Source organism: Pteropus alecto, unplaced genomic scaffold (assembly GCF_000325575.1).
Source record: "Pteropus alecto unplaced genomic scaffold, ASM32557v1 scaffold81, whole genome shotgun sequence".
In the NCBI taxonomy this organism is placed as follows: domain Eukaryota; kingdom Metazoa; phylum Chordata; class Mammalia; order Chiroptera; family Pteropodidae; genus Pteropus; species Pteropus alecto.
The window spans coordinates 3,607,277-3,620,711 of NW_006433378.1; the positions used below are offsets into that span (position 1 = coordinate 3,607,277).

General features: G+C 36.0%; 1 protein-coding gene across 1 annotated transcript in view; it reads right to left on the minus strand.

Moving 5' to 3' along the window:
* Nucleotides 1-5,888: 5,888 nt before the first annotated feature.
* ARL14 (ADP ribosylation factor like GTPase 14) overlaps nucleotides 5,889-13,435 on the minus strand; it is a 24,203-nt gene continuing 16,656 nt past the window's right edge. Inside the window, exon 2 of the mRNA XM_006908272.3 lies at nucleotides 5,889-7,035. Within this exon, the coding sequence (XP_006908334.3) occupies nucleotides 6,394-6,972 (579 nt within the window). The 5' untranslated portion in view covers nucleotides 6,973-7,035 and the 3' untranslated portion in view covers nucleotides 5,889-6,393. The remainder of the gene's footprint in view (nucleotides 7,036-13,435) is intronic.

Sequence of the window (13,435 nt, forward strand, 5' to 3'; positions counted from 1 at the left end):
AGAAAGAAAGGAGAAGAGAAATAAAACTGAAAGCTCTTCTTTACAGAAGAATGCCAGCTAATATATGTACAAGAAAAGACAGATTTAGAAAAAAAAATCACCATTTTGTAGTTCCCAGTATAACTAGTTCAGGAAAAGATCATCAATGGATGCTAAAATCAGTAAGAAGAAAGGCTTTTGGGAAACAAGATATTCACACAATATCAAAACATCATATTTATTATATTAAATTACTTATTAAGAACAGAGGAGACAGTTGTATTTTTACCATGGGGGAAACATAGTGGACACTGTCATAAAGGAAGTGATCATATTTAGCATCATCAATAACAGGATAAACTGACCCTAAGTGCCTCATAATGGATGCAGTGGAAAGTATGATATCACCTGTGGAATATTCTGGCCAAAAATGTTTAACCTAAATTCAACCATGAAGAAATAATCAGACAAATTCAGACAGTGGGACAGTTTTTAAATTATCTGACATGGACTCTTCAAAATTTCTAGGCCATTAAAAAAAAAAAAAAAAAAAACAGGAAAAGGCAGGGAAGATATTCTAAATTAAAAGTGACATAACTAAATGTAATAGATTTGGGATCAAATAAATTCTATAAATAAATTCTGTTTGAGGGAATTTGATTATGGACTATTAAATGATATTTAATTAATGCGTAAAAATTTATGTGTAATAATGGTACTGTGGTATATAAGAGAATGTCCATTCTAAGGAAATGGATGATAAAGTAATTAGATGTGAAGTGTCAGGATAATTGTAATTGTGTGTATTTGTGTGTGTGTGTGTATGTGTGTGGAGAGAGGAGTGTGGGCAAATATTGCAAAATTGTTATAATTGGTGAATTTAAGTGTAAAACACACCAGTGTTAATTTGACTATTCTTTCAAGTTTTTTTTTTTCATGGGTTTGAACATTTTAAAAATAAAAAATTGAGAAAAAAATTTTTTTTTGTTCTGGGATGAATCAAATGAGGATACTAAAATGGGTATAGGGGGATATGGAAGAAGAGGGTTGTGAGAAGAAGAAGACTGAGAAAAGAAGAATTTTAGGACACACTGGAGGAGCAAGGAACATGATCCTAGTTTATTAGAGTAATTAACAGTGGTGGCTGCAACAACCTCCAAATCTCCATGGCTTAACACAATAAAAGTTTATTTCTCGTTCTAGTAGAGAAAACTGAGACAGAGAGGTGAAGTAACCTGCCTAAAAGCAAAAGCAAGTGACAAACCATAATTCCCACGCAGTTCGGTCTCTAAAGCCTATGTTCATTTCAGTCCCTACTCCTGAGGGAGGGACTCGCTGATGGTCCCTGAAGTTAGAATGAGGCTGTCCTAGGCTCAAATCTGCCACTGTTTTTATTCTCCATTATTGGATCCATAGTCCATCCTGAGAGAGAGCCTGGGGCCCTAAAGAGACCTCCCGTTAGGGTTCAGACCATTCACTGGTGTTGTACGTATCCTTTAAATAACTTTTACATTCTCAGCGCTATTCCAGAATCCAACAGTGAATAAAGCTTCTGTTCCCAAGTTGCTAACCCTCTCAGGAGGGAAAGAAACGAGTAAACGAGTAAGTAATAAACTCTGAAGCCATGATAAATTATATGAAAAATAATAAAGCAAGGTAAGAGGTATTAGATGGCAAGGATGAGGAGATCTATTTAGATAAGGATTCGGGGAACACCTCTGAATATTTGGTTGGAGCTTCGAAAGAGATGAAGCCATGAATGATTTGAAGGCCTGAAAAAAGTATTTTCTAAACTGGGGAAACAGCAAGTTTAAGGGCCCTGAGGTTATAATAAATTAGGAGCAAAATATGGACATTAAAGCAAGAGTGGCTGGAAGCAGGAGAGGTTGGAGATCTAGGAGACAGGTACCAGATAGGGTAAGAAGGGAATAAAGAATTTGGTTTATAGAAACAAAGAAACCTAATGGAAAATCTGTATGTGCCATATTATTGTTAAATTCATTGTACGATAATTACATTTTTTAAAAATCTTAGATATCAGAAGACTAGGTTCAGTAACTGCTTAATCAACTCCTCATATCATTAAAATAGTATTGATAATATTTGTTATGTGTCCCCATGAGATTTGGTGAAAACAAAACATGGTAACATTTATGAAAATACTACTCATATGGTTAAGTCATCTAATAACTGACTTTAATATTTGCATAGCGCTTTTGAGGTAAAATGTGCTCATGCTTAAGGTAATTCAATCCGTTAACAGTCAACAGTATGCTAAAAACCTGGTGCGATGAAACCACAGCAGCACCATATCACAAATTATGTTAGTCATTAGCACTACCAACGGAAAAGTCTCTGTCTTTTTTCTATTTCTCTGCCTCTCTGGAGAGAGAGCTCATGCACCCAGGAGCAGGCAAACCCCAGGGTTCACAAGAGCCCTCCAGATGCTATCCTTTGGCTGTCCCTTCACACACTGAATGTACTGCAGCGTCCGTGTTTTGTCCCTCTGTGCCACCCATAAGGGACAAGAACTTCAGGATTCTCCACGTGAAATTCCCGGTCTTCCTTGGTTTGGCAGAACCCACTTTGTTCATCATCAGCAAACATCAGCTTTTTAAACTGACAAATTAATTTTAACCTATCCGTCACTGCTGCTGCTTTATTTATTTGCTGTTCTTTATTCTTATGCCCTATAGGGATTTTTTTTTTTTCACCTGGGAATACTTAGAAAATCAGATAGAAATATTTAACTGATATTTACCTTTCAGACTCTGTAAATCTTTGACCAAGGAACATTTCAAAAGTGTTCTGCTTTTCGTTGCTATAGATCTATGGCAGCATGCTATTTTTGATAAGTTAAAAGTTTTGCTTCGTTACATATAGATAACAATAAATAAAATGCATGACAATAATAAATATCAAGGCCTCTTTCCTCTCACATGTTAAGGAATATTTTGCTATTGCCCACCTAACCTATTTCCCTTCCCTCACTTTTGGTCTTTATTAGTAGATCAAAGTGAAGAGCGCGCATGTGTGTTTGTGTTGGAGGGCATCAAGGAACATGCCAGCGAGAGAAGAAAGAAAATGCCAAAGAAAGATTGGTAAAATATACATTGAAAAGAAAGCAAGTGACTGATGGAAGAAAACAAATTGAACCCCAGGGAAGGAAGGAGGAAAGCATGAGAGTGTTCCAGTTTTTCAGAGAATATTAGTAGAGATTTTGAGGAATAGCTATTGTATGAAGGAGAGAAATTGAAAAGCTACTTTATAAGATTTGCTCTACATTAAGAGTGTATCTGTCCACTATGCCCACTGCACACATCAGAGCTTTCTGAAGGGAAGATTTTAATTGCTTTCGATATTTTTTAGGGACTGTTTCTCTGAATTTTGCATTGTGCTTAGACTGGGCCACAAAGGGCTTGACTTAATTCAAACTATCAAAATACTCAGGATACTGGGGGACATTTTTTATTCAGATATTTTCTATAGACATAGATTAGTGACTCCTAATTTTAAAATTAGAAAGATTAGTGCTTACAGCTCTCTTTGAATTTGTCTAATAGGTCCTCTAGTTTTCACAAAAAAAAAAAAAACCCAGCCAGGAAAAAAAAAAAAAGAGAGAGAGAGATTAGGAAGATTTAAAAAGGGAAAATGGCAAGGGATGATGCATTTTTTAAAGATGAATATTTGAGGTTTTAATCATCTTGTGAAACTTCGAAAAAACTCTGCTATGAAGCCTTTAACGTTGCCACTGCCCTGAGGTCTTCTTTTTGCCAGTCTTTCAGCATTTTTCTTATACCTCTGTTATTACACTCAATTTACGCTGTCTGGCTTGTCTTTTCTAAGAAACTTCTTATTATAAAAGTAATATATGTTGGCCTGGGTTTATTCTTCCCCTCCTCCCCCCACATCTTTATTAAAGTATAATTGACAAGTAAAATATTTTTTATATTACATAGTAATAATATATTAAAGCATACAACTTGAGGATTTGATATACATTGTAAAAGGATTCCCACAATTGAATTAATTAACATCACTTCACATAGTTACTTTTTTGGGGGGGAGGGTGGAAATGCTTACCATGTACTCTCTTAGCAAATTTCAAGTATACAATACAGTGTTGTTATTGAAGGTCGCCGTGCTGTACATTAGATCCTCAGAACTTAATTCATCTCACGGAAAGTTTGTACCCTTTGCATAATCTCTCCCCATTTCCCCCAGCCCCTAGAAATCATCACTCCACTCTCTGTTTCTATGAATTTGGCTCTTTTAGATTCTGCATATAAGTGAGATCATACAGTATTTGTCTTTCTCTTTCTGGCTTATTTCATTTAGCATAATGCCCCTCAGTTTCATTCATGTCATTGCAAATGGCAGAGTTTCCTTCTTTCTGTGGCTAGATAATATTCCATTGTGTATATATATACTATATCTTCTTCATTCATTTGTCAATGGACACTTAGGTTGTTTCCATGTCTTAGCTATTGTAAGCAATACTATAATGAACATGGGAGTGTAGGTGTCTCTTCGAGACAGACAGTGATTTCGTTCCCTTTGGATATATATCCAAAAGTGAGATTGCTAGATTTTATGGTAGTTCTAGTCTTAATTTAACCTGGATTTATTTTTAATTGTCTGTTGTGAGCTCATGGAAGGCAGAGACCATATCTTATTTATAAAACAATATCATGGCAATTACCAGCACAGGCTTTGAAATCACCTAAGTTTGAATCTTGGCTCTGCCATTCCCCTCAGTTAAAATTCCAAGTCCTTGTGTGTGTGTGTGTGTGTGTGTGTGTGTGTGTGTGTGTGTGTGTGTGTGTGTGTCTGGTTGCTATTGTTGTTTAACTGGAAGACCTACTAGACAAATACAAAAACAGCTATCAGCACTAATCTTCCTGATCTTTAGTCTCACTACTCTCATCTGTAAAATTGAGAAAATAATACCTATTCCTTTTGGGGCAGTTGTGAACTTTAAATGAGAAGACATATGAAAGTGTTTAGTACAACACCTGGCACACACAAATAGTCAACCAATGGTAACTATTACTATATGTCTGCTTTATTATCTGAATCCTTACAACGTAGCACAGAAGTAGCTACTCAGATCTTTGCTGAACAAATCATGGCTAAGATGAGAGAAGAAAACCATGAAAGGAATCCAGGGGCTGGCACCCCTGGTTTATTGTACCCTTATTTTCCTGTGACCTTAAGATTTAAAGTCTCAGGGGCTGCTGCGGAGGCTTGAAACCTGCTTCTAGCCCAAATGAGCCTCGTTGGAGGTGGGGTAGGAGGAAAGGCCTCCCTGGGAGTTATGAGCCTCTAGGGGAATTCCGATTCAATCTCTAGTTCCTTGTCTCTTCCTGCCCTCCCCCACAGAGTCTCTAGAGAGTCTCCTAATGATAGTAACTTCCAGTGCCTAACCTGTACCTTTGTGGGATTCCCCCAGGGGCGGGGGCGGGGGGGGGGGGCGGTTAGGGGGGGCTTCTTAAATACTACCTCCTGCATAAAGCACTTTCTGTTTTTCTAGCTTAGAGTCTCTCCTGTTATAGCACAGCATTGATTGCCATATTCTACCTTTCTAGCTACTAGCTTTATGTTGTTTCCCTTTGTGGATTGTAAGGTCTCTGAGAGCAAAGTCTAGCTCTGGTTCCTGTTTGATCGGTACAGTGAGCTATACATAGTTCTCAAGTAATGACTGTTATATTAAATTCTGAAGCCAGTCTTGGGACTGCAGCCTCAAGATGAGCAGTAAGCCCAGGCCTTGCCTTGATCCCAAGAGCTTTAAGATACAAACTTCTGCTCCCATGGGAGAACACAGCCTCTGGGCAACTAACAGCCTAGAGATCATTGTTTGAGTCATTGTAGGAAGTTCCAAGCAATAGATTTCAAAAAGCTGTCAGGAATCCAGAAGAAAATCTTTATATAGGGGGTAGATAGGGATTTACAAAATGGTAACATCAAAGTTTTTCCTCTCTATAATTTAAAGTTCATTTTTTATACTATCCAGATATTACATAGGAGTGTGGTGGAAATTTAATACCTGTAACAGCTGAAAACAATCTGAAAGAATTCTGACTCTATTAGCAGACAGTTTACTTAAAATTTGTTCTAGTAGTCATATAAAAATAATAAAGCAATAATTTATTTGATCCCAAATATAATTATTCTGAACCATCTAACAAGCACAAAATAGTAAATTTTTCATTCTCAATTATCATTACCACACAGTTAGCTAACGTGCCTGGCCAAAAATAATATTTTACAGATATTATTCTGAGTTGTTTAACTTAATTAGGTGAGATAATGTCTCATGAAAAGTTTGCCACCTCGGTAACTTGCTTTTCTCATTTGGTGTGGGGGGAAAATTACTCTTTCATTTTCATCAATGTCTCTTTCACTGCTTGGACCTCACTTCTGCTTGAAGAATGCTAACGTGTCTCCTCTAGTTTTCATGTGGCTTTTCACAAATTCGGTTAATTTCCTGAACCCCTCAGTCAGTCCGTCCCCAGTGATGGCACAGCAGGGCTGCACATACCAGTTCCGGTTACAGCAGAGCTTCTTCACTTTGAAAATTCTAGTGATGTCCTCGGCAGTCAGAGCTCCAGGCACATCCTGTTTGTTGGCTAATAGGACCACAGGCACATTTTCTATGTGTTCATTCTTCAAAATGTGCTCGAATTCTCTCCTGGAGTCTTCCAGTCGCTGTTTGTCAGTACTATCCACAACATACACCAGCCCATCGGTATGCTCACAGTAACAGCCCCACAAGGTTCTCATTTTCTCCTGTCCTCCAACATCCCAGACGGTGAGTGAAATACCCTTTCCCAGCTCAATCATCTCCACATTGAAACCGATTGTTGGGATGGTCACAATATCCTTAGCAAGCTTTAATTTATAAAGGAGAGTAGACTTCCCAGCAGAGTCAAGTCCCAGAAGAAGAATATGGGCTTGCTTGGCTTTGGGGTTTTTAGAACTCAACGGACCCATTTTAAAGCTCCTTTTCCTTAAAGACTTTTCCTTTTGGCCAGAGATGATGTTTCCTCTCCAGGTCTTGCATGAAAATGTTAGGAGGAAAGAAGAGAGCAAATGCTTCATATTATAGTCTAAAAAGAGGAACTTACATGCATTTATGTAGTAGCTTATCAGCTCGATTATGGGCAGTGTTTTATTTGCAGTCCCAGCCAATCCTGAGGAATCTGTGGTGTAACCAGCCAATGTCATAGTAGCTCAAAGGGGAAATTCTTTGTGAGTGAGTAGGACTTGGGAGAGGCCTGCCTGGGTGACGCTGCAGCTTGTTCTCTTCCAGCTGTGGGAAATCTAGGGTAACCGAACGTTCAGACATGCACAGGAGCGTGATTTGGTAGCAGAATAAAAACTTTACCAGTGGTTTATAGAACTTCTCTAGTTATTTGACCATTTATCTTATTCCAGTTGTAAATAAGTAACCAGACTTCTGAAGTCATAAAGAGAGAGTTTATCTCACACTTCCCTAAGCAGTATCTTTAGCACTTTCCCCATGTCTAGATTACTCAGTGGGAAACTTTAAATCACCCAAGGTTGTCTGAACCTTACTCTCATAATCACATAGAAAATCACTTCTTGAATCTTCTAAGCAGAAAATTTACACTATTCACAAGACCAAATTTACAGAGAAGGAAGTTGGTAACATAAAAACTTTTAAAATCAAGCAGAAAGTCTGATTAAAGATTGCAAATTGATTTTTGGGGGGAGGGAGGAATTAATATTTTGGAAAATATTTTCATGTATTTATCTCCTCTCTTTCTCAAGATTCCACCAAAATGATGTAAAGGGGGAAAAAGAACATATAAACCCATATCAAGAAGACGTGGGAGGCCATCAGAGGGTGAGAGATTTTAACAGAATTCTACCAGATAGAGTATATATGGAAGATGGTAACTGATACAGCAGGATAAAGCTGAGTCTTGGGGTGCTGATACACAGGACACAGAGGGAAGGGGTGAAATGAAGGACTGGAAACAGAGAGGTCAACTAAAAGTCTGAATAGGAAACAGAAAAGACACACACATACACACCCACCCCCCCACCCACACACACACACCCCTCTGCTGGGTGACATTTCAGCAATGAGAAGTTACAGGCAAAAAAAAATTGGGTTATTTTCTAAAGAAATTAAATGATGTCAGAAAAAAAAAAAAACCTCCATGTTTTGGTATTTGGGAGTTTACACATCATAATACCTAACTCAACATTTAATTGACCTATAGTCAACCTGGCAGTTGGCAAACATTGCTCATGTACACAGAGTTCATAATCAGCTTTTCAGCACACAGAGGTTTCTATACTTAATGTATAAAATGCCTTCAATATGAATGAGAGAAAGATCAAAATAAAAATAAGAAGAATTTAAGAAAGTTTAAGTAGAGATAGTTCAGGGAACAGAAGAAAATTTTCAGTAAGTTCTAATTAATATTTTCTTAGAGATTTGAAAAGATATTGCATCCATAAAACAAGAAATGGATGCTATCAAAAAGATGAAACAAAACTCTTAAAAAATGAAAACATGATTTCCTAAATTTAAAAAGATCAATAGTAGGTTGGACGGAAATCTTTCAGAAAGTAAAAGATGGAAAATGTGAAAGAAAAGATAAGAGATATAGAGAATCAATCCAGAAGTTTCAACATCTGACTTACAGGACTTTATTCCAGAGGAGCAGAAAATATGCAAAGGAGGAAATTATCAAAAAAATAATAATATAAGGGTATTTTCCAAAGTTAAAGAATGAACTGTCCAGATTGAAAGGCTTCCTTCAGTTCTTAACAAGTTGATTTTAAAACAGCTATACCAAGGCATAGAATATATGTAGTTTATTTTTATTAAAACTAAAATTTTATTTTTTAAAAATTAAATAGACTATTCTGGGTTCAGAAAGTACACTCATAAAAAATTATTTGAAACTTTTAAAGAAACATTAAGTTCTTAACCAACTCACTGTATCTCAGAATCCAAAGATAAGATTTTTATTCATTTATTCATCCATCTATTCATTTATTCAACAAATATATATACATTGATTACCTACTTTGTGAACCACCATGTGCTACATTCCAAGGAGGTCAAAGATAAATTAGGCCTGCCCTTAGGAGGCTTTCATTGGAAAGAAAGTAAAAAAAAAAGAAAAAAAAAGTGAACAAATAAAAATGATAATACAAAGTAAAAAAAAAAATTGTAAATACTATAAGAAAAGAAAAGCTAAAGTATTCTGATATTCAAAGATTATATCAGGATGAAGGGCATTAGAGAAATCATCTAGAGAAGGTAAACATTGAACTTGACCTTGTAAATTATAAAATGGAAGAAGGGCATTAATTAAAAAGATGGTCTGTGTGAGTGAAGTCTCAGAAATGGGAAAACATAGATGTATATGGAAAAGCAACAGGAATGTACAATCTATGCATGTGTATTTTTTTCCATATACATGTTTAACTGTCATGAGAAACTACCTGTCACTATCACACAAGTCTAGATTGTAGGACATGCTACAAGACAACAGACGTAGACTCTTCAAATTATGTCCATGTCATGAAAGACAAAAAAAAAAAAAAAAAGGAGGGAAAGAAACAGGGGGAAGAATGTTCTAAATTAAAAGACACATGATTTCTAAATGCACTGTATGGCCTTTGATTGGATCCTCTGTCAAAAAAAATTGATTAAAGAAATTATTATAACAATTGGGGGTATTTGATTAAGAACTATGTATTAAATGGTATTTTTATCAATGTAAAATATCATTTTAAAAAACGTTTTAACCCATTTGCTTTATTTACTTATGTTTTAAATGATTTTTTATTTTTCAGGTTGACATACAGTATTACATTAGTTTCAGATGTACGACAGTGATTAGACATTTATATAATTTAAGACTTGCTAAATGTCTTGAGTACAATGATGGTATCATGGTTATGTAGGAGGGTGTCCTTATTCTAAAGCGATACATACTAAAGTACTTAGGGGTGATACCAGCAAGTTAATTTCAATTGATTTAGCAAACACACACACATGCATAAAGAGAGAGCACACACACAGAAATATAGCAAAAGTTAACAATTGGTGGAGTTGGGTATGGGGTGTTGTGTGCTCATTGTACTATTTTTTTTAACTCTACCGTAGGTTGGAAATTTTTAAAAATAATATGTTGAAGAAAAGACTGTACTTGAAATAAGGTAATTAAATTAAGATGCACTCTGGAGTAATGCAGAAAAAAAATTCAGCTTTACACATGTGGTAAGACTAAATTTCCAAAGATGAATTTAGGAACTCTGACTGCACTAGCACTTGAGCATACTTTCAGTAAAATATGCTCTGTATTTTCAATTAATTAATGTTTTAAAGGTTTAACATTTACTTCATATTAAACTTGGTATGTGCTTTATGACATCCACTGTCGGTACTGGAGTAGTACTTTAATTGACTATAATGAGGATTATCATACATTTTTACCTTCACTCTGTTTCCTCTATGACCAATTATACCTTGTTTTCAGGGTAGCCAAGCAAAAGAGGGGTTAAATTCAGTATGACTATTATGTCCAAATGAAAAGATGACTTCTGTGAAAGGAAGTAAAATAACTATTTTCTCTCTGGTAATTTTCATGAAAAAGCCTACAAATGTTTCAACATCCTTTCCTATTGTCCCACAACATTTATGGATTCATTTGTCCCAGCCAAACCTGAGGGAAGGCAAAGTATTTGTTTTCTGTAAATCATTCTGAGATTATGCAAAAAAAAAAAAAAGGTAGGATTGTGAAAGTTACTGGCAGGCTCTGAGTATCACAGGAAATTTGTTTTAAAATATAGGAATAAAAGGTTTTCTTTAATTTCTTACTATGGAGGCAGGAGGCAAAAAGCCCTAAGTTAGAAACTCAACCATGTACTGACCAAGTAAAGATAAAGAAAGTTATCTCTTGGAAGAAAGTGGCAACTTATTCCATTATCTTTATTATTCATAGATAAAGAAGAAAGAATCAGGATGTGGTTGTGTGACTTGCTTAGCTTATGCAGACTTAGAACATATCCTGTTTCTCCTACAATAACTTTTTTATTAGTCTTTTAAAAAAACAAACTTTTAGAAAATTAAAGAATCCCATACATACAGAAAAACACAAAAATCATAAATGTGCAGCTCAATGAGTTATCACAAATTAAAAATACCCATGTGACCACCACTGAGGCTAACCTTAATTTTTCATTTTTCATTTTTGTTGTGAGTAAAAATTCCAGACTTCAAGTGTTTCTACACCAGTAGTCAGAAATATGCTCTATTCCCGAACATGTAACATGAACAACAGGCACTCATTATCCTAATTGAGATTCTTTGATGCTGTGAAGAATGATATATTCCAATCTATAAAGCCATTTTTCCAGGACAGAACCAATATTTTATCCTTATCACCAAAAAGCTTTTTCAATACATGGGTAGACCATGGATCTGCATTCAAATGTAGCCTCTGGCACTCGGTGTTGAATGGTGATAAAATCAAGATTGTTGTGATAATTACTACTATACATAAAATAAATGTGAAAACACATATTGTAGAACCCGGTGCTAGATTAATGATAATTTTTTTCCTCTCCTCTTTCAAGTTTTGTATATTAGCTAACATTTAAAAATACCTGTGATTTTTGACCTTTTCCAGAAAAGAAACGATTTGATGATTACCATCAGAGTACCCCCTTGGCAGAATAAATTACTATGTGCTGAACTTCTTTCCCAACACCCCAACATTTTTATTCCCCACTCCCCCAAATAAGATTAACATGAACGAGAGACAATACAGTAACAAAGGGGCAGTCTGAGGGCTGCCTGGAACTTGGAAGGGGCAGTCACGCTCTTTTGCCTTGGCAAAGACGGGGATTCATATTATAATTGACATATGGTATTCTCTGAGTGTCTGCCCAGCCAGCAGCAAGGGGCTCCAAAGAACTAGGGGGTGCAGCCTGACCACCCTTAACTTAATTGGTTCCCTTTTCACTTTGGAGATATAATGATCCAAATCACAGGTTTGCATAGGTCTCCATTCTTTATAGCTTCTCATGTCTCCTCTAACTTGTGGTAAATCTGTGATTATTCCGTCAACACTTACTGAGTACACACTAAGTGGCTGGTGTTGTCTGTCTATTGTGTTCAAAATGACTGAGAGTCACCCTCTCAGAAGTAACTGAGCGTTCGTTTTTTAAAATCTTTCAAAAAGATGCTATACACAACCTTACTACTTTAAAAAATGTTTTTTACTTTAAAAATAATATTTAAAAAAATTTAAATCATCTGAGACATTTAAAAATCTAAAGCAATTATGAATTTCACTTTTATCTATTTACTTCCTGTCTTCTTTTATGTACATATATAATTTTGACATACTTTATTCATTCACCAAACACAATTGAGCATGTAATATACCTGAATATAATAAAGACACTGGTGATAGTGATATAATCAAAACAGTCTCCATTTTCAAGGAATAATAAGCTAATAAGGAGACAGATACCAACATGGCATGGATATTGCTATAAGTAAGGTAACAAGGAAGCACAGGAGTCATCAAAAAGAAGAGTGAAATAGCAAGTCGTGTCCAGGAAACTGGGAGCAGTTTCATAACTCAGGGATTGAGAAGTGTGATGGCAAAGGAATAAGGAGAGAGGAGGCTATAGGTCTGTGTCAAGCAAGCATGGCTCGTGCATGGGGCGCTCACATCATTTATCGTCCCAACTTGGACAGTTTTGAAAGTGGACGGTGTACTTATAATCAGTATGTCAGAAAACAGGACTGTTCTGGGAAAACTAGGCCATGTGGTCACCCTAATATAAGCCACATGATACTTGCCTGGCTTCATGAGAAGAAGCTCGAGCTAATTTCAGGATGAAAGATTAGAGAGCTAGGTCTGCATAGCTTCTCAAATATGTCCAGTCACTCACTGATATTCTCCTTTCTAGTCTTTCTGAAGGATAAACTAAGAAATCAAAGTTGTAAGAGAACATGATGGGATAATAACACCTACTTGATACAGTTATTATTACTTCGTGCTGCCTCCAAGAATGAGCAGTAATGGGGAGGAGGTGAAGGTTAAGGACATTTCATTTCTCTCTTTTCACCCTCCTAACCTCCTTCTAACTCCTTGTACTCTCCTTTTTCCTCTACCTTTTCAATTGATTTATTTCCCCTTTCTTCTTTTCTATCTGGTTATGTTTGGTGAGTAAAGCGCTAGAATAGTGACCAGGAACAATTACCATTATTTTTAAAAGTGTTGAACTATTACTATATATTATAGCCTCGGTAAACAAGTTTCTCATTTCACAAACTGGATTTTGTTTTTGTTTTACATTATTTATATAACATAAGCCAGCAGTAGATCCTTTCTTGAGGGCAATCAAGTTCCCTTCGAGCTTGACCCTATTGTTTCTGTCTCCAGCTCCA